The sequence below is a fragment of the Vulpes lagopus genome, chromosome 23 (assembly GCF_018345385.1).
Source record: "Vulpes lagopus strain Blue_001 chromosome 23, ASM1834538v1, whole genome shotgun sequence".
Classification (NCBI taxonomy): Eukaryota; Metazoa; Chordata; class Mammalia; order Carnivora; family Canidae; genus Vulpes; species Vulpes lagopus.
Window position 1 is genome coordinate 30,515,693 of NC_054846.1, and position 27,023 is coordinate 30,542,715.

The 27,023-nt window shown below is 36.7% G+C and overlaps 1 protein-coding gene across 2 annotated transcripts in view; it reads right to left on the reverse strand.

Annotated features, from left to right (window-relative positions):
- MRPL42 (mitochondrial ribosomal protein L42) overlaps positions 1-27,023 on the reverse strand; it is a 29,887-nt gene that overhangs the window by 2,777 nt on the left and 87 nt on the right. The window contains exons 1-5 of one of the 2 annotated variants that reach the window (XM_041739108.1): positions 26,531-26,998; positions 25,094-25,251; positions 19,228-19,291; positions 17,052-17,136; positions 12,802-12,965 (exon numbers count right to left, since the gene is read on the reverse strand). In XM_041739108.1, coding sequence (XP_041595042.1) covers positions 12,802-12,965; positions 17,052-17,136; positions 19,228-19,291; positions 25,094-25,163 — 383 coding nt within the window. In that variant the 5' untranslated portion in view covers positions 25,164-25,251; positions 26,531-26,998. Of the gene's footprint in view, positions 1-12,801; positions 12,966-17,051; positions 17,137-19,227; positions 19,292-25,093; positions 25,252-26,530; positions 26,999-27,023 lie in introns of those variants that run through there. The other variant, XM_041739109.1, reaches the window with a different exon arrangement.

Here is a 27,023-nt window from a genome sequence, read left to right on the forward strand (position 1 = left end):
TCTTTTTTAAGAGGTATAATGAGGATCATATCATTTACCCATTCACTTATTAATCTGTAGATGTGTGAGCATCTACTATATGCCAGGGACTACTTCTAAGTGCTAAGATTTCTTACATTTCAGTGTAGGAGAGAGGAAAACCAGTAAGTTGGCCAGGGATGACTTCAGGGAATAAAAACCCAAAGGAAGTGAGAAAACTAGCTTTGCTGATACTAGTAGGAAGAGAATTCCATGTAGAGTGAACAACAATATAAGGGCTTTAAAAGAAAGGAATGTTCATGGAACAGCCAAAAGGCCATGGGGCTGGAACAGAGTGAACTAAGAGGATAATGATAGAAAATGAGTGGAGAGGTAACAGAGGATCAAACCACACAGGTTCTTGTAGGTAACAGTTAAGGCCTTTAGCTTTTTTGAGTAAGATGGGAAACCACTGGAAGGTTTTCAACAGAAAAATTGTAAGAACTGAGGGAAGTTTTTAACAGTATTACTTTGGTAATATGCTAAGAACAAACTGTAGAGAAGTAAAGCAGAAGCAGGGAGACCAGTTAGGAAGTGGCTTCAATAAACCAAGACAAAAGATGGTGGCATGGACCAGGATGGTGGCAAAAGGAATAGTGATAAATGGTCAAATGTGGATACATTCTGGGAGACAGAGCTAACAGGATTTGGTGATAGACCAGATGTTGGGTGTGAGACAAAGAGATGAATTAAGAATGGCACCAAGGTTTCTGGCTCAAGCCACTAGAAGACTGGAGCTAGCATTAACTGAGATAGGGAAGGCGTCAGGAGAATCTTGTTTGTGTGAGACCTTCAGGAGACAATATTAAGTCAGGGATGCCCATAAGACGTGTCATGTAAGTAGCTGCATGGATATACAGGTCTGGAGGTCAGGGGACAGGTCTTGACCAGAGATAGAATTGGGAGCCATCAAGGTATATAAAACCATGAGACTGGATGAGGGCACTGTCTTAGAAACTGAGAAAGGAAAGAGGAGAACTGCTCCTTGGGCACTCCAAAATTTAGAGGTAAAAGAGATGGAAAGGAATCAGGAGAAACCAAGATAGTATATGAACTTTGGATACATAAAAAGAGTTTCAATTAAGTTATTATGGTTGAATTAATGAGAAAAGTACCAGAAAACTCAGACACAACCATTAGGGACTGTTATATTGCTAAAATGACGTGTTATGGAAAGAATTATAATGGAAGGAAAGCATCATTATTACTTCGATTTTTTTCATGCCAAACTGAGGAAGACTGAAGAAAGGAAAAACAGCTTGTACACAAAGGCTTGCAACTAAGGGCATGACATACTTGCTTCCTGAGTGCTGGCGACTCTAAAGGCCAATGGGAGAAACCTCAGGGGCTGCTGGAGAGGGCAAAACAACTCAGAATCATGTCCTTAAAACTATTTACAAAAGGGCTATCTAACACAAATTGTTGTTGGCAAATGAAAAAAAAATGGATTCGTATAGGGGTACATTTCGAAAAATATATTCAAAGCCCCATGACTTCAGTTAATATAACATAATGGCTAAGCTAGTTTGTTTTCATACCTGCAGTATCATCAAACAGGAAGAAGCAGGAGCTGCATGGTTACGTAGGTTATCTTTTGAAATCAACCTCTGCACAAGTGAATGTAAAAATAGTCATTCAGGCAAAGACAGAGGATAAGGAACTAAAAGTTAAATTTAACCCCAAAGCCAATGTCCTGAGTTTCCTCATCACCCACCTTTCACACTAAAACTTCAACACAGCCCTAGCACCCACTCCCACAAAGCCCAAATCTAAGACTCTTTGAATTGCTAACTAGATTCCCAGACTTGACCTAACCGAATCATCAGTGTTTATTGGCCACTGGGCTATTTCAGCATCAGTTCTGTACAGTCATACTACTTATACTTCCAGCCCATCCACTCTGAGTGAGGTTGATAATTAAATGCATGGTTCAGGACTGAATGAAGTGAGGAAACACCTTTGTATCATAAAAACTTTACTGACCTTGATTAAGAATTTGATAATAAAGAACATCTTACTCTACCTGAGACCTTCCTAAATAAAAATGAAATTGAATAAAGTCACATAATTTGATAGCTAAACTCTAGGATAAAACTTCTAAGAATTACTGAGAAATTCATCAGTGACCATCCCAATAAAGTACATTTCAAAGAAAAACTAAACACCTTCAAGAACCTGTAAAGACAATTAGGTAAGAGAGTATTTCATGGGATGCCTGGGTGGCTCAGTGGTTAAGCATCTGCCTTTGGCTCAGGGTGTGATCCCAGAGTTCCAGGATTGAGTCACCCATCGGGCTCTCTGCATGGAGTCTGCTTCTTCCTCTGCCTATGTCTCTGCCTCTCTCTCTGTGTGTCTCTCATGAACTAAATAAATAAAATCTTTAAAAATAATAATTAGGTAAGAATATTTCATCAGACAGCAACTGAGCACCCACACACTGTATCAGAGATCATGTGGAAAACTACAGAACAAAAGATGCAATCCTGATGATGAGAGAATAATTTAGAGTGGTAGATATAAACAAAAAATTACCCACAAATATAAGTATAACATTAACAGATATCTAGCCACCTATAGTTACATATAGTTGGGCTAAGAGAAATAATAGCTATTCAAAATGACTATAATCAAATTAAATTTCAAGAAGAAAGTAAACTAAAAGCAAATGGCCTTTTATGGAATGAAAGCACTGAAAATCAAAGGAAACAGCATTTAAGATGGCTTGGTACTAAAACGAAAAGTCAAATTGGACAAAAAAGCAAAATCCAATTATATTCTACTTCTAAGAAACCCACTGAAATATAAAGACACAGATAGGTTAAAAGTAAAAGAACAGAAATAGATAGATCATGTAAACACCAATCAAAAGAAGGCTAGATAGGCTCTAGTAGTACTAGACAAATTATATTTCAGAAAAAGAAATATTAGCAGCAATAACAAGAAGACTTCAATAAAGATAAAGGTGTCAATTCATCAAGAAAATATAACGATAATAAATGTATGTACAACTAACAACAGAACTTCAAAATTAATGAACACAGAATTAGGAAGAGAAATAGAAAAATCCATTAAGTATAAAATATAGACTTCAATGTTCCTCTAATAATAATTGATTAAACAGAAAATTAGTGAGGGTCTAGAAAAGTTGAACAGCACTACCAGCCAAGTAGACCTAATTCATATTTTTGTATTTTTAGAACACTACTATCAATAGCAACAGAATATACACCTATTTTCCAACTGTGTATGAAATATTCATCAAGAAAGACCATAATCAGGATGCCTGGGTGGCTCAGTGGTTGAGCATATGCCTTGGGCCCAAGGTGTGATCCTCAAGTCCTGGGCCATAAAACAAATCTTAATCAATTTAAATAATCTTGAACTCACAACCTTGAGATCAAGAGCCATAGGCTCCTACTGACTGAGCCAGCCAGGCACCTCTGAATCTTAATCAATTTAAAGACTGAAATCCTACAAAGTATGCTTTGTGATTACAACAGAATTAAGCCAGAAACCAGTACAGAAAGGTATCTGAAAATTTTTTAAATATTTAGAAATTAACTCACTGCTAAGTAATCCATGGGTAAAAGAAGAAATCACAAGGGAAATCAGAAAACATTTTGAACTGAATGGAAGTGAAAACATCAAAATCTGTGGGATGCAGCTAAAGCAGTACTTAATGGGGAATTTATAGCATTAAAAACTTAAAAAAAGAGACAAATTTTTAAACAATAAACCTTAAACTAGAAAAGGAACAAATTAAAGCCCGAGTAAGCAGAAGGAAGGAGAAGGAAGGAAATAACAAGGAACAAAAATAGAAAACTGGGGTGCCTGGGTGGCTCAGTTGGTTATGCATCTAAGTCTTGATCTAAGCTCAGGTCATGATCTCAGCATTGTGAGTTCAAAGCCTCAGTGTACAGCCTACTTAAAATAATAATAAAAACAGAAAAGCAACAGAGAGAATCAGTTAAACCAAAAGCTGGTTCTCAAAAAATATCAACAAAATAACACCAGAAATAAGAGAGATGATACAGCTATAGATTATGAAAATACTTAAAGGATAATTAAGGAATATTATAAACTATGTACAAATAAATGCAACAATTTAGGTAAGATGGGTAAATGCCTGAAGGGATTTGATACAAAGTATCAAAGCTCCCTCAAGAAGACATAAATTGAATAGTCCTAACTACTGAGTACAAAAGTTGAATTTGCAATTAAAAATCTTTCCACAAAGAAAATTTCAGACCCAGATGGCTTTCACTGGTAAATTCCAACATTAAAAAGTAATATCCATTCTACACATACTCTTTCCGAAAACTGGAGAAGGAAATAGTACCAAACCTACTCTAAGTTGCAAGCTTTACTCTGAAACCAAAACAAAGATATTATAAACCTATAGACCAATGCCCATAATAAAGATATGAAAATTCTACAACAAAATTTAAGCAATTAAATCCAAACAACATACACACACAAAATAATATATCATGACCAAGTGAAGTTTTAGCCCAGGAACAAAAGGTTGGTACAACATTTAAAGTCATTCAATATAATTCATCACATGACTAAATAAGAAAAACCATATGATCATTTTAATGAATACAGAAAAAAGCATCTGGGGATCCCTGGGTGGCCCAGCAGTTTAGCGCCTGCCTTTGGCCCAGGGTGCGATCCTGGAGACCTGGGATCGAATCCCACGTCAGGCTCCCAGTGCATGCAGCCTGCTTCTCCCTCAGCCTATGTCTCTGCCTCTCTCTCTCTCTCTGTGTGACTATCATAAATAAATAAAATTTAAAAAAAAAGAAAGAAAAAAGCATCTAACAAAATTCAACATCCATTCATGATAAAAACTCTTCACACCAGGAATAGAGGGATTTTCTCAACTTGAGAAAGGGCATCTATAAAAAGACCCACATAGAAACATCATTTTTTTTTTTTTAAGATTTTATTTATTTATTCATGAGAGACACAGAAGCAGAGAGAGAAGCAGGCTCCATTCTGGGAGCCTGATGCAGGATTCGATCCCGGGTCTCCAGGATCACAGCCCGGGCTCAAGGCGGCGCTAAACTGTTGAGCCACCCAGGCTGTCCAGAAATATCACTCTTAATGTTTAAAGACTCACTGCTTTCCCTCACTAAAACTGGGGAGAAAAGCAATGATGTCCATTCTCAACACTGTTAAGCAACATTGTACTTAAGACTCTAAGCTGTGCAATAAAGCAAAAAATAAAAAGCATACAGATATAAAAGAGGTAAAATTGTCTTTATTCAATGACACCATGATCATCTATATAGAAAATACTAAGGAATATATTTAAAAAGCTACCAGAACTACTCTCAAGATCACAGGAAATGCCACCAATAAACAAAAATAAATCATATTTCTACAACAAATAAAATTGTATTACAAACGACAAATCTTTGGAAACTGAAATTAAAAACCTAATACTATTTATAATAGCATAAAATTATGAAATATTTGAAATAAGTGTAACAAAAAATGTAAAGTGTTCATACACTGCAAATTATATAAAACACAAGTGAAAAAAATTTTTTTAAGATTTTATTTCTTCATTCATAAAAGACACAGAGAGAGGCAGAGACATAGGCAGAGGAAGAAGCAGGCTCCCCATGGAGCCTGATGCGGGACTCGATCCCAGGACCCCTGGATCACAACCTGAGCCAAAGGTAGACGCTCAACCACTGAGCCACCAGGTGCCCCAAGTGAAAAAATTTTAAAGACTTAAATAAATGGAGAAATATAACATTTTAGTGGACAGAAAGATTTGATACCATTTTAAGACATCAATTCTGAAACTGATCTAGAGACTGAATGTAATCTCCTTCAAATCCCAGCAGGCTTTCTATAGAAACTGATAAGCTGATTCTAAAATTTATAAAGAAATGCAAAAGATTGCATTTTTGCAAATGCTAAGATTGCTGAGACAGCACTGAAAAAAACAAAAATTAGAGGACTTTACCTGATTTCAAGACTTAGTTAAAGCTATTTAGCCAAAACAGAATGGTATGGCAAAGACAGACAATGGAACAAAATAGAGAGTTCAGGATCACATATATATGCTCAACTGAGTTTCAACAAAGTTCGTAGGGGAATTGAACCGTAAAAGATAATATAATCAACTAATGGTGTTGGAATAACTGGATTTATATGTGCCAAAAAAGGAACCTCAACTTAGGACTCACTGTGTATAAAAATTAACTGTAAATGGATTATAGACATAAATGTTAGAGCTTAAATTATAAAACTTCTACAAGAAAACAGAAGAAAGTCTTACTGACCTTAGGTCAGGCAAGGTGTTTTTTTTTTTTTTTTTTTAATTTTATTTATTTATCAGAGACACACAGAGAGAGAGAGAGAGAGAGGCAGAGACACAGGCAGAGGGAGAAGCAGGTTCCATGCAGGGAGCCCGATGTGGGACTCAATCCCGGGTCTCCACACCCTGGGCTGAAGGCGGCGCTAAACCGCTGAGCCACCGGGGCTGCCCAGGCAAAGGTTTTTTAAGTAGAATGTAAAAAGCCTGAACTAAAAGGAAATATTTGTAAATTGGACTTAATGAAAATTATAAAAATTTTTTATCTTCAAAAGACACTATTAAAGAAATGGGGCAGCCTGCGTGGCTCAGCAGTTTAGCACCTGCCTTCAGCCCAGGGCGTGATCCTGGAGATCTGGGATTGAGTCCCACGTCAGGCTCCTGTATGCAGCCTGCTTCTCCCTCTGCCTGTGTCTCTGCCTCTCTCTCTCTCTCTCTCTCTCTGTGTGTGTGTGTGTGTGTGTGTGTGTCTCTGCCTCTCTCTCTCTCTCCTGAGTAAAATCTTTAAAAAAAAAAAAAAAGATGTTCAAAATCATTAGCATAAATTTAAACTACAATGAAAATACTACTATTCCCCCAACAGAATGATTAAAGTTAAAAGAACTAATAACAAGTGTTGGGAAGGATGTGGAGCAAATGAAACTGTGACACACTGCTGGTGGGAATGAAAAAACATTCAGCCACTTTGACAGTTTCTTATGAATTTAAAAATGTCCTTATCATATGACCAACTAATCCTACCCCTAGGTATTTACCCAAGAGAAATGAAAATATGTCAATGATGATTTGTACTTGAGTATTTATGCAGCTTTAGTCATAACAGCCCCGCACTGGAAAGATTCAAAATGTCCATCAGCTGGTGAACAGATAAACAAATTGTGGTCTATCCATACAAGAGAATATTATTCAGAAATAAAAAGGGATAAACTGTTGGTCTACACAACAACAAAGATGAATCTCAAAAGCATTATACTAAGTGAAAGAAGCCAGACACAAAAGGCTATACAGACTGTATTTACATAAAATTCTAGAAAGGGAAAAACATGGAATTCTAGAAATCCATGAAATTCTAAAAAGTGATAAGAAGGAGATCAGTGACTGCCTAGGATGGGGATTAAAGGGGATGAAACTCACTGCAAAAGAGCATGAGAGAACTTTTCAAGTGATGAAACGGCCAATTGTGTATACATTTGTCAAAACTCATTACAGTATATACTTAAAACTGGTAAATTTTTCAGTATGCAAATTATACCTCAGAAAAGATGCTTTGGGGCACCTGGGTGGCTCAGCGGTTTAGCACCTGCCTTCCAACCACGGCATGATCCTGGTTTAGCGCCTGCCTTTGGTTCAGGTCCTTATCTCAGGGTCCTGGGATTGAGCCCTCCATCAGGCTCCCTACTCAGCAGGAAGCCTGCTTCTCCCTTTCCCTCTCCCCTCTGTTCTCTCTCTCTCTTTAAAATAATTAAATAAAATCTTAAAAAAAAAAAAAAAAGATGCTTCAAAAAGTGAGTTAAGAGAAAAACTATGAGTAGTAAACAATTATTAATAATTATCATTACCATATTATCATTAGCATATACTATATGCCAGGTCCTTAACTTATATGATTATATTTTATCTCAAAACCACCATTCAGAATTTACCCAAAGAATATGAAAACACTAATTTGAAAAGATATGCACACCCCTATGTTTGCTGCAGCATTATTTATAATAACCAAAACAAAAAAACAACACAAGTGTCCACTGATAGATGAAGATGTGGCACATATGCGTGTGTGTATATATATTTTTCCCCCAATGGAATACTACTCAACCATAAAAAAGAATGAAATGTTGCCATTTGCAACAACATGGATGGATCTAGAGGATATACACTGCTAAGTGAAATAATCAGAGAAAGACAAATACCATAGATTTCACTCATGTGGATTTTAAGGAAAAAAACAAATGAACAAAGAAAAAGAGACAAACAAAAAACCAGACACTCAACTATAGAGAACAAATTGATGGTTACCAGAGGGAAGGTGGGTGGAGGGACAGGAGAAATAGGTAAAGGGGATTAAGAGTATACCTATTATGATAAGCACTGAGTAATGTATAAAATTGTTGAATCACTATATTGTACACCTGAAACTAATATAATGCTGCATTAATTATACTGGAATTAATTAATCAGTTATTTTTTTTAAAGCCACCAGGCAAATTAGGCATTATTTCTTTGCCTTTTAAGATTTTATTTATTTATTTATTTATTTATTTATTTATTTATCTTAAATAAATTAATTTTTATTGGTGTTCAATTTACCAACATACAGATTAACACCCAGTGCTCATCCCGTCAAGTGTCCCCCTCAGTGCCCGTCACCCATTCCCCCCAACCCTCCGCCCTCCTCCCCTTCCACCAGTTCGTTTCCCAGAGTTAGGAGTCTTTATGTTCTGTCTCCCTTCCTGATATTTCCCACACATTTCTTCTCCCTTCCCTTATATTCCCTTTCACTATTATTTATATTCCCCAAATGAATGAGAACATACACTGTTTGTCCTTCTCTGATTGATTTACTGCACTCAGCATAATACCCTCCAGTTCCATCCACGTCGAAGCAAATGGTGGGTATTTGTCATTTCTAATGGATGAGTAATATTCCATTGTATACATAAACCACATCTTCTTTATCCATTCATAAGATTTTATTTATTTGAGAGAGAGAAACAGAGAACACAAACAGGGGGAGCTGCAGAGGGAGAAGCAGGAAGCTTGATCCTAGAACCCTGGGACCATGATCCAGGCTTAAAGCAGCCACCCAACCAACTGAGCCACCCAGGCACCCCAGGCATTATTATTTCTTTTTATAAAAGTCTAAGGATAACATGTATGATTTTAAGACTCCCTAATGGTCTTCTTGCCTTTTCTGCAAATTTTCTTTAATAAATAACAAGATTAAATAAATAGCTAGTAACTAGCAGACAGAAGATTTGAGTAAGCCCAGACCCCTTTAAAACAAAAGTTGCACATTCAGAAAAGAGTTTTACTTTATTGGAGTTTAAAAAGCACAAAATTAAGTGTAATATAAGATAGATCTACTCATACAGGAAGAGTTTAGCAGTGTTTATCATATAGGGCACAGGGCATTGAATAAATATAAAGAAACTTTCTATTTCACTTTTTTTTTTTTTTAAGATTTTATTTATTTATTCATGAGACAGAGAGAGAGAGAGAGGCAGGGACACAGGCACAGGGAGAAGCAGGCTCCATGAAGGGAGCCCGACATGGGACTCGATCCCGGGTCTCCAGGATCAGGCCCCGAGCTGAAGGCGGCGCTAAACCACTAAGCCACCCAGGCTGCCCCTCTATTTCACATTAAACTGCATTGTTTAAAAATATTTTAAACAGCATTTTGTATGTTAATAAAAACTTACTTAAAAAGATATTATATAACCCCAATTATTAAATTCAGAATGGGGGACGCTTGAGTGGCTCAGCGGTTGAGCATCTGCCTTCAGCTTAGGGAGTGATCCCGGGTCCAGGGATCAAGTCCCACATCGGGATCCCTGCAAGGAGCCTGCTTCTCCCTCTATGTCTCTGCCTCTCTCTCTGTCTCTCATGAATAAATAAATAAAATCTGTTATAAATTAACTCAGAATGGATCCCAGTTTTTTGATAGTCATAACTTAAAAATTGTGAAATATTTAATAAAATAAAATATCGTTCTAGACACTGCCTGATATTTAAGAAGAGCTCAATGACATCTAGAAATCAACACTTGAAAATGGCTTACATTAATCCAAAATAAATATTTACATAGCAATTAAATATCTTTTGAACGATTAAAGATCATACTGTAGCTTATTTAAAATTCTGAAAGATGATGTATCACAAGGACAATACCTACAGGTAAAAATTTTCTTTATATATGTAAGCTAGTATCTGGAGTTCTGCTCATTTCTTTACTAGGAGAGCTGCTGGGATAATCAACTACACCTAATTAAAGTCTGCTTACAATTGCAACTGCCTACTAATCCTGATGGGACAAGACACAGAAAGAGATTAAATTAATTAGCAGTCAAATGCTAATTAGCAGTAATAAGATTAAATAAGTAAGTAAGATTAAACACAGGTATACCATACATAAAAGTCTAAGGATAACATGCATGATTTTAAGACTCCCTAATGGTCTTCTTGCCTTCAATTTTGTTCTCTTCAAGACCCTTTTACATACTTTCATAAATACAGTGACTTGGTTATAAATGAACAGCAGGCAGAAGACTGTAGCAATACAGAACATGCAGAAAGAAAACAAGTACTGAATGTCATTACAGAAGAATTTCAAGATAGGGCTTGAACAAAAATATCTGGATAATGAGACAAAATAAAAAATAAACATGAATGATGTTATAGAATCATGGAAATCTCAGAATACAGTAATGACTTAGATATGGGGCTAAGAAATGGTTTGCTAATTTGTTTCCATATACCCTGAATTATAATCATAGAGACAGGAAAAAACCCAGAGAGCATATACATAAACAAAGTGGGCACTAAATAAGAAAGAAAAATCAAAGAAGAGGATATAAAATAGTAGCAGGAATTAAAAGACATGGTAGCCAAAAATCTGCAGATATTTTTCCTGGAAAATTGCTACAGAAATACCACTTTTATTATAGAAGAATTATTAAAGGAGGAGTTTTTTTGAAACAGAAAAAGACCTATGCTTTTGTTACAATGAATTTAAAACTTTGGACAGATACCTATTTTGAAATTTCTAAGGACGATGATACTGGGAATAAGACCAAGGAATAAAAAATGTATAATGAAGCAAGTTGTATGTCATCTATATAATGAATGTAATTAAAACTCTTACAATGAATTTCAGGAGAACATGAAGTATGAGGCTAGAACCTTGAAGAATCTCTATTTTAAGCAAGGATAAGGAAGGGAGTACTTCTAAAAAGAAACTACATAAGTAAACCAGGCTCCAGATCCATACATCCATATGCTTTCAAAATTGCTCCTCACCAGATGGATCCACTGACACTTCAGACTTAACATGACCAATAATGGGTTCATATTCCTGTCAAACCTGTTTCCCCACATGTATGAACGGCACCATCATCCACCCAAACACCTCCGTCTGAAACTTGAGAGGCTGCCTGTCTCTTCCCACACCTAGTCAGTGACTTACTGCTGTTAATTAAAATTCTCTCTTTTCCTCCTTCCTTCTTTTATTTTCTCCTTTTATCACAGTCCTTTCTTTTATTTTCCCCCTTTCTATTCTCATTATTGGTCCTCTCATTTACATCTTCAATAAACTTCACCTAGACTAAATAGTTTCCAAGCAGGTCCCCCTGACTCCAAACTTTCCATATATCACCTTTCCATATACACCTTCCATGTATCCTAAGTACAGAACTCACTTTATGATTTTTCAAATGTATTAACTTTTCTTAAAATTTCACAATGAAAGTAAAATCTACCTCAGCACAACACAAAATCCTTCATTAAGACCCTCCCTTTACTCCCTCCTCATATTCTGGGTCCCATCCCAGCTGACCTACTTGCAATTTCCCCAGCATACTCTGATAACCTGTTCTCTCTACCTGCGGAGCCTTTTCTGTTTTCCCCATGGCTAACTCCTAACCATTCTCAAGGCTCAGTCACTTGATTTTGTTTATTTACTGTATTATCTTCTCTCCTTGACTATAAACAACTTATAAACAAGGACTGTACTTTCTATCTCCCAACACTTAGTAGAGCAGGTGGATGAATGTATAGTCATTAATTCCATAAGCATGTCCTGCCATGAAATGTGCCAGCCAAGAGCTTAGTTACTGGTTGACTGAGTAAGAACAAAGTCTGCTCAAACATAAACGATTAAAAATAGTCATCTTTCATTTCTGGTAGGGAATAAGATAGATATAAAAGAAAGAAGAATTAAAAAAAGAAAAATAATTAAAGCCAGAGTCAGATAAGAGGTAAGTCTTCATGTAATAAAATATGAGTACTAACACAGGCAACTAGTTTCTAAAAGAGCTGAGAACAATATACACTGCACAATCATTTGCTGTACCCCATTTTTTATAACAATAACCTGAAATCTGTTAAATAACTGGATAAATGGGCTAAGAACAAGATCAATATTTGGCAGGAGGATGAATAAAAACAATACACTAAATGACTATATCACAGAATAGAAAAATTTTCAAGAATTCTTGTAAAATTCCCTGAAAGCTTTGGTTAAATTTCCCCACTAAAATAAAAGAAAAACAAAGTACTATTTCATTTTGGCTACACTATTTGTACACTTAAAAATACAATTTAGAAAAAAAAAATACAATTTAGTAGGTGATCATATTGGGTGTTAACTTCCCCAAGCAGAATATAACCTCCATTGAAGAAAAGTTACATGTTCTTTTAGTTGTCAAGTGGGAGTCAAAGAAAATAGAACTTACTGTCCACGAGGATACCAACGGTGCTTAGTAGTAAAGAACATTTTGCTAAGTTGTTCTATCATGAGTCCTTGCTCAAAGTGTTCATTTTTTTCTTCTAGTCTGGTTTTCAGCACTTGGTCGTGTGTTTCTTCATTATTATACACAGGATCTGGCCGAGGGATAGGCTACAAAATCATCAGTAATGAACAGCATCAAAATGTAGGAATGTTAGCCAGCATTTGATTGAGTTTACAATACAACAATTACCACACTCCAGAATTCATTATAGTACCTTAGGATGGGTAAGTTTTCAGAACAGAATTTTACTCAGTTGCATTATTCATTAAAGAATCAGAAACACGGGTACCTGGGTGGCTCAGCTAGTTAAACATCCAACTCTTGATCTTGGCTCAGGTCATGATCTCAGGATTGTAAGATCAAGCCTCGCATCAGGCTCCACACTGGGCATGGAGCCTGCTTAAGATTCTTTCCCCCAACCTCTCACTCTCCCTCCTCTAAATAAAAAAAAAGAATCCTAAGTACTTTCCCTCTCATATTAAGTTTTCAGTCTCTTTTCCAACAATAAAGTTCTTATTTAATGTTATTTCCCCCAATAATAAAGTACTTATTATGTTAATAATTTCTATTTCCCAAAACTATAAACTGTACCCATTATTTTTTAACTTACAAGTTTACAGTCTCAGGGTACCTGGATGGCTGAGTCAGTTAAGCATCTGCCTTGGGCTCAGGTAATGATCCCGGGGTCCTGGGATAGAGCTCCACATTGGGCTTTCTGCTCAGTGGGGAGTCTGCTTCTCCCTCTGCCCTTCCCCCCCAACTCGTGCTCTCTCTCAAATAAATAAAATCTTTTAAAAAATTTTTTTAAGTTTACAGTTCTCTAACTTTGCTTATCATTAAAGTGAGATAAAATGAAATTGGTAATTCTTATATCCAAAGGAAACTTTTCTAAAAAATTTCAATGTTTTCATTTTAGGTGAATGAAATGTCACCAAATGATGCTTTCTACAAACTTGAGTACTTTTTCCTTTTTTTTTTAATTTTTATTTATTTATGATAGTCACACAGAGAGAGAGAGAGAGAGAGGCAGAGACATAGGCAGAGGGAGAAGCAGGCCCCATGCACCGGGAGCCCGACGTGGGACTTGATCCCAGGTCTCCAGGATCGCGCCCCTGGGCCAAAGGCAGGCGCCAAACTGCTGTGCCACCCAGGGATCCCCTTGAGTACTTTTTCACCTAAAGAGATCAACTACTAAAAATCTCATCTCCTCCCCAACACATCTGAAAAATATAACACGTTCCCATCAGTAATTAGCTCATTAAAGCCTTTAAGATTAATCACTGTCTTAGAAAGTCAAGTGTCCTGTATATTTTAATTATTAAATGAGAATATATGTAACATAAGGTGGTAACATTGTCCTGCTTTACAAATACCGTATATGTGTATTATATTACAATGAAAATCTGAATTTATAATCAGAAAGAAAACAATTCAAACATAAATGTCTTTACATTCATACACTATTAATGACAACTACTACATACTCTCATTTTATTAAATATTAGAGGATATACTTATATTTGTTTGGCATATGTACATGAAAAAATAAAATTTCTTTAAGAAGCAATATACAAGTGCATGAAGGTGCCACAACTGGCTTAGTACTACAGAATTGCAAAGTAACAAAGGTATTAGTGATAGGTAGAAAAAGAGCCCAGTCAGAGCCTTGTCACTGAGTGCAGAATGCATTCTACAAGGGATAACAAATATTATGAGAAAGGAAAGTAGGAAAGAACACACAATAAAGAGATAAACTCTAAAAATGGATCTTGAGAAACCAGATTATGAAAGACCTTCAAAGACAGACTTACAAGTAACAATGCAAGGTAAATTGAAATACTTAGTGTGGGAGGTAATGAGGAGGCAGTATAACAAAGAGGTTTTGTTTTTTTTTTTAAAGATTCATTTATTTATTCATTCAGAGAGAGAGAGAGAGGCAGAGAAACAGGCAGAGGGAGAAGCAGGCTCCGTGCAGGGAGCCTAATGTGGGACTCAATCCCTAGTCTCCAGGATCACACCCTGGGCTGCAGGCGGCGCCAAACTGCTGCGCCACAGGGGCTGCCCAACAAAGAGGTTAAGAACTGGAGCTTTGGTCTCTAATTCTGTCATGTACTAGTTCTGTGACTTTGGACAAGTTATTTAAGCTCTTAATTTCCCTTTCTGTAAAGTCAGAGGCACAATACCTACCCAAAAGGGCTTGGTGAAGATTAAATGAAATAATAATATATGGTATGGTTAGCTGTCCCTCGCACTCTTAAGAGTTCAATAATGGTAGGTAGCTACTAAGATTTCTTTGCGGCCTCAAATAGGAGAAAAGTGATATAAATTTAAAGAAAAAGTTCTCCTTAGACATTTAATTTTAAAAGATCATCACTTGTATGTAAAGTAGAAAATTAGTGTCTTTGAAAGTTACTATCAGACCCTCAGAGGTCTAGCAAACACAGGATTAGAGCCTCTAATAGTTTTCTCTCTTTTAGGTCACTATACTTGTTGCTAAAGATCAAATGTTTATAGTATTATCAAAAGTTGTTTTCAAGCATTCATAAATGTTCCATTGTCTCTCTCCCTATTCCCAAGCAGGCTCAATTCTAATATATCACAAATTCTCTCTGCTTTGTATGGATTAAAAATACTTCTTTTCTTGGCACATAGATAAAAGACATCAGAATTAATGGATTCGTCAAAGTCTAAACCAAGAGCCTCTGGCTGACTCAGAATTGATTTTTAGGTAGTTTTTGATCTCCTTGATCAAACTTCAAAGAAAGGATACATGACTATTTCAGTAAAAAGGAAAAACTAAAATAAAACTGTCATGTTTAAAAAACATTCAGATTGTCATTCTGAATTTCTCTTGCTTCTCAAGAATTTTCAAAATTTTACTTTTGAAATTTCCCACTAAATCAGCCACTAAAAAGAACTGTCTAGTCCTTACATTTTAATCTTTCCAAGTCATTATTTTTCCCCTAGCATAATATGTTTATTTTCCTAAACTAGAAATCCTAAATTCTAGAAAAACACTTATAGAATATTTGTACTCTTCATAAGATATATACTTGGCAAAAGAAGAAGGATCTTTTTACCTGGATCTGTGGAAAACTGTATGTTTTAGATTCAAATTACCAGAAAATCAAAGATGCAAATCATCCTAACTTTCTTAAAGCCAGTCTCAGTAGGTATTTCTATATTTGCAGGATCTCTGTATGTAGTATGCTTTCCAAGGCCTACAGAATCAAAGGGCCCACTGGAGTTGTAGCAGCCGTAGATACCTCTTTCAGAAAAGAAAAAAATCAAGACTACATCAAGTCATGTTGGAAAGTTTTTATTTACTATCATGTAGTACTTGCATGAGATTTATAAATCTAGATTCATAAAGAACATACTGTATTCTAACTTCTAAGAGTAACATGTTTTCAAGAATGTTATTGTGCAGCCCAATCTACAATTTACTACTTGAGAAACAAAAAAAAATTCCATGCTTCCCCTTGTGAATATCTCTTAGTGCTAAAACAGAAAAGCCATAAGTATAAAGAGGTAGGAACAAATTTATTCATTTAATCAACAAATATTTACTGTACACTTAACAAGTAAAAGTGTTACTCCAGATGCTAAGGTTGTAGCAGAGAACAAAACACAGAGCCCTGTCCTCATGGAGTTTACATTTTAGTGGTGGGAGATAGACAGGAAAACAAGAAAATGTCTATTGTGCCAGAAATGAGACAAGCTATTCAGCAAAGACAACAGGAAGGAGTCTAGGGGCAGGGGCACTACTTTAAATGCAGGAGTCATTCACTAGTTAACAAATAAAGAAAGGGAATAAATAAATTATGAGGTCTCCGAGGGAAAAGCATTCCAGGCAAAAGCAGGAGGAACTACAAAAGGCCCTGAAGTAGGAGTTACCTAATGTAACTGAAGAACAGGGGGGAAGCCTGTTCTGCCTGTTGCTCCCCCTGCCTGTGTTCTCTCTGTCAAATAAATAAGTAAAACCTTAAAAAAAAAAAAAAAGCCTTTAAATTTAAAGAAAGAAGATGAAAAAGAAATGAGAAAATGGAAATAGTAAAATAAAAACAAAACAAAACAAAAAATTCAAACCAAAAAAAGGAAACCAAACAATTCTACTCTCTTTGGATACTGAAAGAAATGTGAATATTTCTAACAGCAAATTATAAATTACAAGAAATTTTTCTCATACATACTTTTGTATGCTCATATGGAATGTCCACAGAAGGGTGGTAGCATACTATCGTCCTGCCGTCAGATGTCAAAGCAAGCTCTACTTTGCTAAAAAAGAATGTTTTAGAAACAGAGTTATACTGTATTCAAGGCAGAATGAGTTTCTTAGAGACAAAATCAATTAATCATAAATCCCTGGAGAAGAGATGGTATGGCACTGGATTGGCAAACCTGGTACCCGTATCATCAGAGACAACGCAGACCGTCTCACAAAGTGTATCAGCTTAACTACCACAACAGACCACGAATGCATAACTCACTATTTTATCTATTTGTTTTTAGGTTTATAGACTCTACTTCCAAATCTTTGGAAGGGATCTTCATGTTTACTCATCACTATTATTAGAACTTTTTTTCCTTATCTAGAAACTACCTTAGGGGTGCCTCGGTGGCCCAGTCAGTTAAGGGTCTGCCTTCACCTCAGGTCATGATCTCAGGGTCCTGGCATGGAGCCCAGAGTCAGGCTCCCTGCTCAGCAGGAATCTCCTTCTCCTTCTCCCCCTGCCCCTCCTACCCCTGCTCTTTCTAATAAATAAAATATTTAAAAAAAAAACTACTTTCAAAAAGCTGTAAGAACTATATTAATTTGTTGAATTATTAAAATTAAAGATCAGCAAGGTACATAATCTTCCAGGCAAAGGATCACCTGAATTTCCAATCATAAAGACTACAGCTGAGAACTTTTTCTAGATCAAATGCTTTCTCCAAATGTCTTTGGCAGAACAGTACAGCAGTAAGAAGCCTCCCATTAAAAGAGTTCTGCAGTCAAAATTTGGGAATTACTGAATACTTACTCTTCCCTCCATTAATATCCCTCAGAAAAACACATTTTGGGCAAGACTTCTTTAAATATTTTTTCCAGGAATACTTTGGCTGGATCTTATTCAGGTATCAACTAACCATGACTATTTTTCAAAGACTCCGCAACTACTATTATACTTAAATACATACACATTCTAAGGAACACAACTTACGGCTTTCATTAACCTTACAGGTTCTCTAGATGTCTGTAAATTTAAGTTTCTAAGATTTCAATACCAACTAGATTTGAACCAGATCAGCTTAAACACTAATAGTGCATTTTAACTAACATGGGATAAAGTATTAGGTTGTTTCACCATGATTTTAAGATCAAATAGCATAACATGGCTATATTGAACCTTTGACCTATCAGGTATTTTTTTTTATGAAGAATGGAGTTTTACACAATACAAGACACTTGTAAGACTCAATTTTTTCAGGTTCAGAAAGTGTTACTATTACCTAGTTTAATTTCACCATCATCTTAGTTCTTACTAAATATACATTTAAAATTCACATTAAAACTAGTGTCAAGGGGGATCCCTGGGTGGCGCAGCGGTTTGGCGCCTGCCTTTGGCCCGGGGCGCGATCCTAGAGACCCGGGATCGAATCCCACGTCGGGCTCCCGGTGCATGGAGCCTGCTTCTCCCTCTGCCTATCTCTGCCTCCCTCTCTCTCTCTCTCTCTGTGTGACTATCATGAATAAATAAATAAAATCTTTAAAAAAAAAAAAAAAAAAAACTAGTGTCAAGGGAAGAAAATACATTTTTACTAATATTTGGAATAAAAACAATGTAGCTTAAGAAAATATGTTTCAGTTTCTGTACATTAGACTCTACTACAAAGAAGAAAGGCATCTCATTCATATGTTATTCCTAGTTCTTATTCTTAGCATAGGGACTGGAATTAAATAAGTACCAAATAAATTGCGACTGAATTAAATTATTTGTAATTTAGGATTATTCAATGTCAAACAAAAGATAAGATAAATAACTGCTTAAGCTAATAGATATGAACCCCAAGAGGAAAAAACTATAAAAACTAATTAACTTTTCCAAAAAGCTAAAGAATGCTTTGGGATAAAAGATAGCATTTCTAACAGCATGTCTGTCTTACAACAAATTAAGGATTCACTGAAAAACAATGATAATGATTTTTAAAACATTTGTGAGCCCAGATACTGTGTAAATAAAGCCACTGAAATAATTTTTAAATACAAAATTAAGGAAAGAATAATCAGAAAAGAAAGCAGAAAATACCAAAACAAGAAATAAAATTAAATAATTTCAGATACAACTAACAGACTGCTATTTTTTTCAATTGAATTTAAATACATACCAATTATAGTCATCTGGTAGAGGAGAATACGTAGATTTATGACAAAAACAATATAAAGCTCCATCTGCAAAAACCCCAAGCAGTAAAATGGATTTAGTTAATTTGAACATACATTCTCACATAAATGTAAAGCTAGTTTCAGTCATTCAACCATTATTTATTGTGTCTACTATGAAACAGGGCTAGAGATCAGGAATTCAATAAGATCCAGTCCTTGCTCTCAAAAAGGGTACAAGTCTTATGAGAAATAAATAATTCCAATATAAATGACAAGCCCTGTTAGGATGGGTAAGCATTGGGAAAGGGCACATAGACAGGTTACAAAATAGGACTGTACAGGTTTAAGAAAGCCTTTCCAGTAAAGATGATGTCTAAGGTATCTAAAGGATGGAGGAATAAGCAGGAGTTGGTAGGGATGAGTATATTGTTTCTTGCAGAGACTTACAAGTGCTAAGGACCACAGAAATATGGGAAGTATTTAGGTATTCTAAAAACTTGTGAAAATAAATAAATAAATATTTTTGTGAGACCAAGTGCACAGTTCACAAAGGGAAAGTGTTAAGTGATGAAATACAAAATAAACTGTCAAATTTAACTCTTCTTAATCAAAATGCTCACATTTCAAACCATATTCTTTTTTAGAATACCTGCAAATTCAAGAGCCATAATTACTTTAAGTTTAAATTTCTCCTATGTTCAGAGAAAGTGTTCTTTTAAATATAAAGAAAAAAATTTAAATGTAGCTCGGTATAGTTAAAAATGGTTTTGAAAAAAGTAGTCCTCCCACATCTGTGTTTTTGTTTTCTGCAGTTTTAGTTACCCAAGGGGAACCAACCACCGTCAAAAAGCAGATGATCCTCCTTCTGACATAGTGTCAGGTCAGTAGTAGTAATGCTATATCACAATGCTTATGTTATCACCTTGCTTCATCTCATCACACAGACATTTTATCTCACATTATCACAAGGGTGAGTATAGAACAATAAGGTATTTTAAGAAAGAGCTTATTTACATAATTTTTATTATAGTATATTATTAGAATTGTCCTATTTTATTATTAATTATGGTTGTTAGTCTCTTACTGTGTCTGTTACGTTTATCACAGGTATACATGTATAGGAAAAAGCACAGTGTACACAGGGTTCAGTACTATCCACAGTATCCAGCATCCACTGGATATCTTGGAATATATTCCCTATGGATAAGGAGAACTACTGAACAGGCTGGCTAAAGCCAAGGATCAACTTCTCTCAACTGAGCCTCTTGCTCCTCAGTAGGAATGCAATCCCCACTTTGTTCAAATACCACTCATCCTTCAAAGTCAAAAGCTACTCTTCCATGAAATTCTTTTTCCCCCTCCCTGCCCCACAATTCCCATCACAGAGAAAAGAGTGGTCTATTCTACACATCCCCCAACTGATGGTTCATTTGACATCACTACCTTCTTTGTGGTCTTTTTTTTTTTCCTGCATCAGTTATTTATACGTATCAAAAATATAAGACATATTTTCCATCTTTGTATTACTCCTCTTTTTCCCAAGGACTGCATATAGAGGTCTAAACATAAAATCTTACTCCAAACATAAAAAATGCCTTAACAAAACTCACTTTTATCATAAAAGATTGCTCAACAATATGTCAATCCCAAAATTCTGTGGATGTAAGATAATATAAAGAATTAGAAATTTAACTTCAGGGCAGCCCCAGTGGCGCAGCAGTTTAGTGCCGCCTGCAGCCTGGGGTGTGATCCTGGAGACCCAGGATCGAGTCCCACATCGGGCTCGCTGCATGGAGCCTGCTTCTCCCTCTGCCTCTCTCTCTCTCCCCCCACCTCCGCCCTATGTGTCTCTATGAATAAATAAATAAAATCTAAAAAAAAAAAAAAAGAAATTTAACTTCATCTCTCAAAAGATTTGATTTTCAATTATCTGTGCTAATACAGAGGAGTATTCAACAAGACAAATCAAATGATAATGTTAAAACCATTTACAATTCTTTTATTTCATTGACCCTGTTGGGGATCTTCTTAAGTATGTACAAATTAATATTTTTTTAAAAGAATTTATTTATTCATTCATGAGAGACACAGAGACACAGGCAGAGGGAGAAGCAGGCTCTATGCAAGGAGCCCGTCGCGGGACTCGATCCTGGATCTCCAGGATCATGCCCTGGGCCAAAAGCGGCGCTAAACCACTGAGCCACCTGGGCTGCCCAAGTATGTACAAATTAATATTAAAAGAAGTTTGTATTCTCTGAATATAAACCAGCTAGGTGATATGCAATTCACTTAAAGAAACAGGCAGGACACACAGAATTAAGTGATTTTAAAACAGGCAGGAAGGAAAATTCGGGCAGCCTAGGTGGTAGTGGTTTAGCGCCGCCTTCCGCCCAGGGTGTGATCCTGGAGACCAGGGATTGAGCCCCACATCCGGCTCCCTGCATGGAGCCTGCTTCTCCTTTTGCCTGTGTCTCTGCCTCTCTCTCTCTCAACGTCTCTCATGAATAAATAAATAAAATCTTAAAAAAAAAAAAAAAAAAAGGAAAACTCAAGAGAACAGTATTTCAGTTCAACAAGAAACTGTTAAATTTCTACCCTGTATTTACGCAGACATCCGTTTGTACTCTCATGACATACATTACATTCTATGTCATAATCCAGATATTTATTTCCATGGATGTGTTTCAACTACAAATGTTAAGTTCTTTAAGGCCAGAAACCACATCTTGATCATTACTCTGTCTCCTACGGTGGCTACTAATAAAAAAGTGATGGCTGAACTGCCTCTAAAATGCTAACTTCCTCACAATTAGTACAATTAGAAATATTCATCTGGTATTTTATCAAAAGAAAAACTCTAAATGTGGTAAATATCAGAGGTTTTAAATATGATTAGAATTGGGGGACCTGGTGACTCAAACGGCATCTGCTTTCAGCTCAGGTCATAATCCTAGGGTCCTGGGATTGAGTCCTACATCAGGCTCCCTGCTCAGCACAGAGTCTGCTTCTCCTTTTCCCTCTTCTCTGGCTCATGCTCATGCTTTTTCTTTCTCTCAAAAAAATAAATAAAATCTTTAAAGAAATAAATGTTCCTTTTGGCATAAAGGAGGCCTTTTTATTTTTGCTCACTGAACTTTCTTCCTTAATCATGGTTTTGCTTTCGCTCTAATCTTAATGTTCTTCCTTTTCATATAAATATCAATAATAACATTTTCCCTTCAATAATAGTAATGATAGAACTTGTGGAGAATAAGGGACTTCAGGATGAAAGAAGTTAGGCAGTCACTGAATATTAGGATGATTGAGTAATAATGGAAAAATTTTCTGGCATAATCTAAAATAATTTAGTTAACTAGATATTTTGACAACTCCAATCCATTCAAGTCAGTTCACATTTATTTATCACCTACCATGTATGTGAGGTACTGAAGAAACCAAAATAAATTAGACACTACAAATTTATAATCTAGTAGGTAAAGTATACAGAGATAATTTTCACTTATCCAGGGGCAGATTAACTAGTGTTCAGACTAATCTCTGTGAGGGATAATAGCTATTTCAGGACATGGACTAGGGAAAAATAGATTAGGTATGATTTACCATCAGCCTTGAGGCTGGGTTCTTTCTAGTCAGGGCAAAAAGGAGAAAAAGCAGCGTAAGTCTCTCTCCCAATTCTCAACAAAAAATGCTCTCCTAAGTAATCAAGAACAGACTATTGCTTTGTTTTGTTTTCATTGATTTTTTTTTTTAAGAGGGAGAGAGAGAGAGAGACAGAAAGGAGGGGGAGGATAGAGAGAATCTTTAGGCTCCACACTCAGCACAGAGCCCGATGTAGGGCTCACTCTCACATCCCTGAGATCATGACCTAAGCCGAAATCAAGAGTTGGGTGTTTAACTGACTGAGTTACCCAGACATCCCCTGATTTTAGTTTATACCCAAAGTCTCTCAGCAATCTCCTCCTTCATTTACTTGGTTAATCATACTTTTAATTATACTTTTTACCTTTAACTCTTTTCCCCTAACTCAATAAACATTCAATTACAAATGGCAATAGGAAACATTAAGGAGGAGATTAAGGTCAGCCAGAGATATTGAAAAAAAAAGTAGGCTAGCATAGCTAAAGAAGAAAAAGTAAACTTATTATAATACTCCAACCATATCTGCTTCAGAAATGGAAGGAGGGAGTTCACAGAGGAAGGGACAGCGAAAGCAAGACAGGTTGGGAAATAAGATTTTACTAATTTATTTATTTATTTATATAGGTCAATGTTTTGACTATCAAATGTGTCACTAGGCTTTGAGGAAAATATTAGACCATGTACATTTCTTTAGAAAAGAAAGGTACAGGGCGCCTGGGTGGCTCAGCGGTTTGATGCCTGCCTTTGGCCCAGGGTGTGGTCCTGGAGTCCCAGGATCAAGTCCTGTGTCAAGATCCCTACATGGAGGCTGCTTCTCCCTCTGCCTATGTCTCTGTCTCTCTCTGTCTCTCTCATGAATAAAATAAAATAAAATCTTTTTTTAAAAAAAAAGAAAGGTACAAATTATATATTGCATAAACTATAAACTTTTTTTAAAAGTAGGTGCCGGGGATCCCTGGGTGGCACAGCGGTTTGGCGCCTGCCTTTGGCCCAGGGCGCGATCCTGGAGACCCGGGATCGAGTCCCACATGAGGCTCCCGGTGCATGGAGCCTGCTTCTCCCTCCGCCTGTGTCTCTGCCTCTCTCTCTCTCTCTGTGACTATCATAAATAAATAAAAAAATTAAAAATAAATAAATAAATAAAATAAATAAATAAAAGTAGGTGCCATGCTCAATGGAGGATTGAATTCATGATCCCGATACTGAGAGCTGCATGCTCTGCCAACTGAGCCAGTCAAGGGCCTCTATAAATCATAAATATTTTACATATTGTGATATATTAAATATATTTTATATTAAATATAAACATATATACTTTTATATGGCTAACTACATAGAAAATACCTACTGAAATCCAAAATATTAGCAATGATTTTTATAAGATGGAATTGTAAATTTGGCCTTTACTTGATAATTTTAAAAACTAAAAAAAATAGTATGTGAAAACTTAGTAAATTTAAGTGATTCAAACCAGAGAAAATTCTTCTTTGTCAATCCCTCACATGCCCTCAGCTAAATCCCACTAGTGCTCTATACAGATAATCTTTTCGGTCCACACCTTTTACTCTGTATTTATACATATACGCACACATGTATGTGGTAGATCATCTTTTAAATGCACAAATGGGATAATATAATAAATATTAACTCTTTCTCGTTAGAGATCTTTTCATGTTGGTAACAGCTGTATGATATTCATAAAGATGTGCCGAAATTTGTCCACCCCCTTTTGATAGACATTTAGACTTTCTCCCCTTTTCCTTATTGCAAACATTCCTGCTATTTATTTATTTTTTTTAAAAAAAAAGATTTTTATTTATTCATTCATGAGAGACACAGAGAGAGGGGCAGAGACACAGGCAGGGGGAGAAGCAGGCTCCATGCAGGGAGCCTGATGTGGGACTTGATCCTGGGTCTCCAGGATCATGCCCTGGGCTGAAGGCGGTGCTAAACCTCTGAGCCAGCCGAACTGCCCACATTCCTGCTACTTAAAAGCATATATACAGGGCAGCCCTGCCTGTGTCTCTGTCTCTCTCTGTGTCTCTCATGAATGAATAAATAAGATCTTAAAAATAAATAAAATAAATAAATAAATAAAGGCATATACAATAACTAAACTTTTTTTTTGCCTAATACTAAATTCTTTAAATTTTCTACAGCGAAGGTGGATTTCTGTTAATATTTAAAAATTTTTAAACCCCTTTTTAAACATTAAAAAAAAAATCTCACTTTGAATTGGAAATAAATGTTTCCAGACAGTTCTGTTTGATATTGCCCATTTTACTGCTGCCAACGCCATGGTGAATCAAGATGCTATTGGGTGGTGTGAAAGATGATTTGAAGAGACAGATTTTAAATTCTGCTTCCACGCATAACTATTTTCATCCCTGTATAAAAGATAAAGAAAAATTAGTGCTACCTATGATAAATGAAAGTGATACAATATATTGAACACTGCAAGAGCAAGATAGGAATCTCTACCTAGTACTATACAGTCACGAGAAAAACTACTCAACACCTTTCCATTTCCTTGTGATATAGGACAAAGAACATCACTGAAATATAAAACCTAAAACCCTGAACTAGGTCTATTACTATTTTTCTTAAATGCAAACTTCTCAGCACCTAGTGTAGTTCTTTCCATTTAGTGAGCACTCAGCAAATGTAGAATTCTCCTTAGAAACAGTCCCTCTCACATGCTAGAGAAGCATCCTCCACAATGCTAATGTGTTTGTGTACAGCCTCTCAGGTGCCATACCCAAGACCGTACTACATCCCTTGAAGCAGGATTGTTTCTAACTGAATACTAAACAAGGCCTATCCTTTGCCTATTAAACACTGATTTAGAGAAACACATAGAAACACTCTAGAGTCCCAAGTAAAGTTTCACTCTTTTATACATGTATAAGGTTTTCAACTTTCCAGGTGCTTTCTCACATACCATTTCATTCTATTCTATTAATCATGACAGCTATCTTTATTTTCATTAGTGAAGAAACTCAAGTACAAAATATAAGTTATTTGCTTCCAAGAACTTTAGGGTCAGTCATTTATAAACTGGGAAACTTTGGGCAAGTTAACTGAATGACCCTTTGTTCCTTGCACGATAAAATGGGGATCACCTCCGTGGCTTTTGTCAGTAAATCACTTAAAATCATTGCTACATCCATGGTTTTTAATTGGCCTCGATGACTATTCGAGCCCTTCCCCCATCGTGATAAAATGGAATTGGGGGGCAGCCCGGGTGGCTCAGCGGTTTAACACCACCTTCAGCCCAGGGCGTGGCCCTGGAGACCCGGAATCGAGTCCCACATCGGGCTCCCTGCATGGAACCTGCTTCTCCCTGTGCCTGTGTCTCTGTCTCTCCTCTCTCTGTCTCTCATGAATAAATAAATAAAATCTTTAAAAAAAAAAACAAAACATTAACTTAAAAAATTATGGAATTGGGGCGTAGGCCCCAACAGTCTTATCTGCTAGACTAAATTATGCAGGGCGATTCCCTGCACGGTCGTACATTTGCACTACTTTCCCTGAGTTCATACAGTGTGCTTTTTACAGCTGACGACCCGTTTCCCTATACAGCATTGGCTCTGTCTCAAGTCCGTGAAGTAGGCGTCTCCGTTTTATACACTGAGAACCGAGGCTCCGAGAGGCCAAACGATTTACCTGCCCACTGTCCCGCCGCTTTACACGTGGCCCGGGTGGAACACATAACCACTCTTCTGACCACGAACCAAGGAACACAATATCTAGGGGGGGCATTAGGTCCCCTCAATCCGGGGCAAGCACACCCAGCCGAAAGGTCGCTCGCTCCAGGGAGAGAGATTCCGACAGTGAATTCCGTGGCCTAGAAGTCAACCCCAAAGCGAAAGCTTCGGAGAGCCTCGAAGGATCCGCGGTTTCCGAAGCAGGGTAGCAGGAGCCTCGCGGCGAGCGCCCAGCGCCAGAGTCGAGAGTTGGGCTGGAGGAGTCCCCGAGCGAACCGCGCAGGCAGGAGGGCAGCCCCCGGTAGGGCACGGCCGTACGCCAGCTCTCCCGCAGTACGGACAGCGACTGGGGACACCAGGGGCTTTACCTTGCCGCGAACGGCAGAGAGGAGACATAGACACCTCCACATAAAGCTGGACCTGCCTCACTTCTAGAAACTCCCTGACCAGAG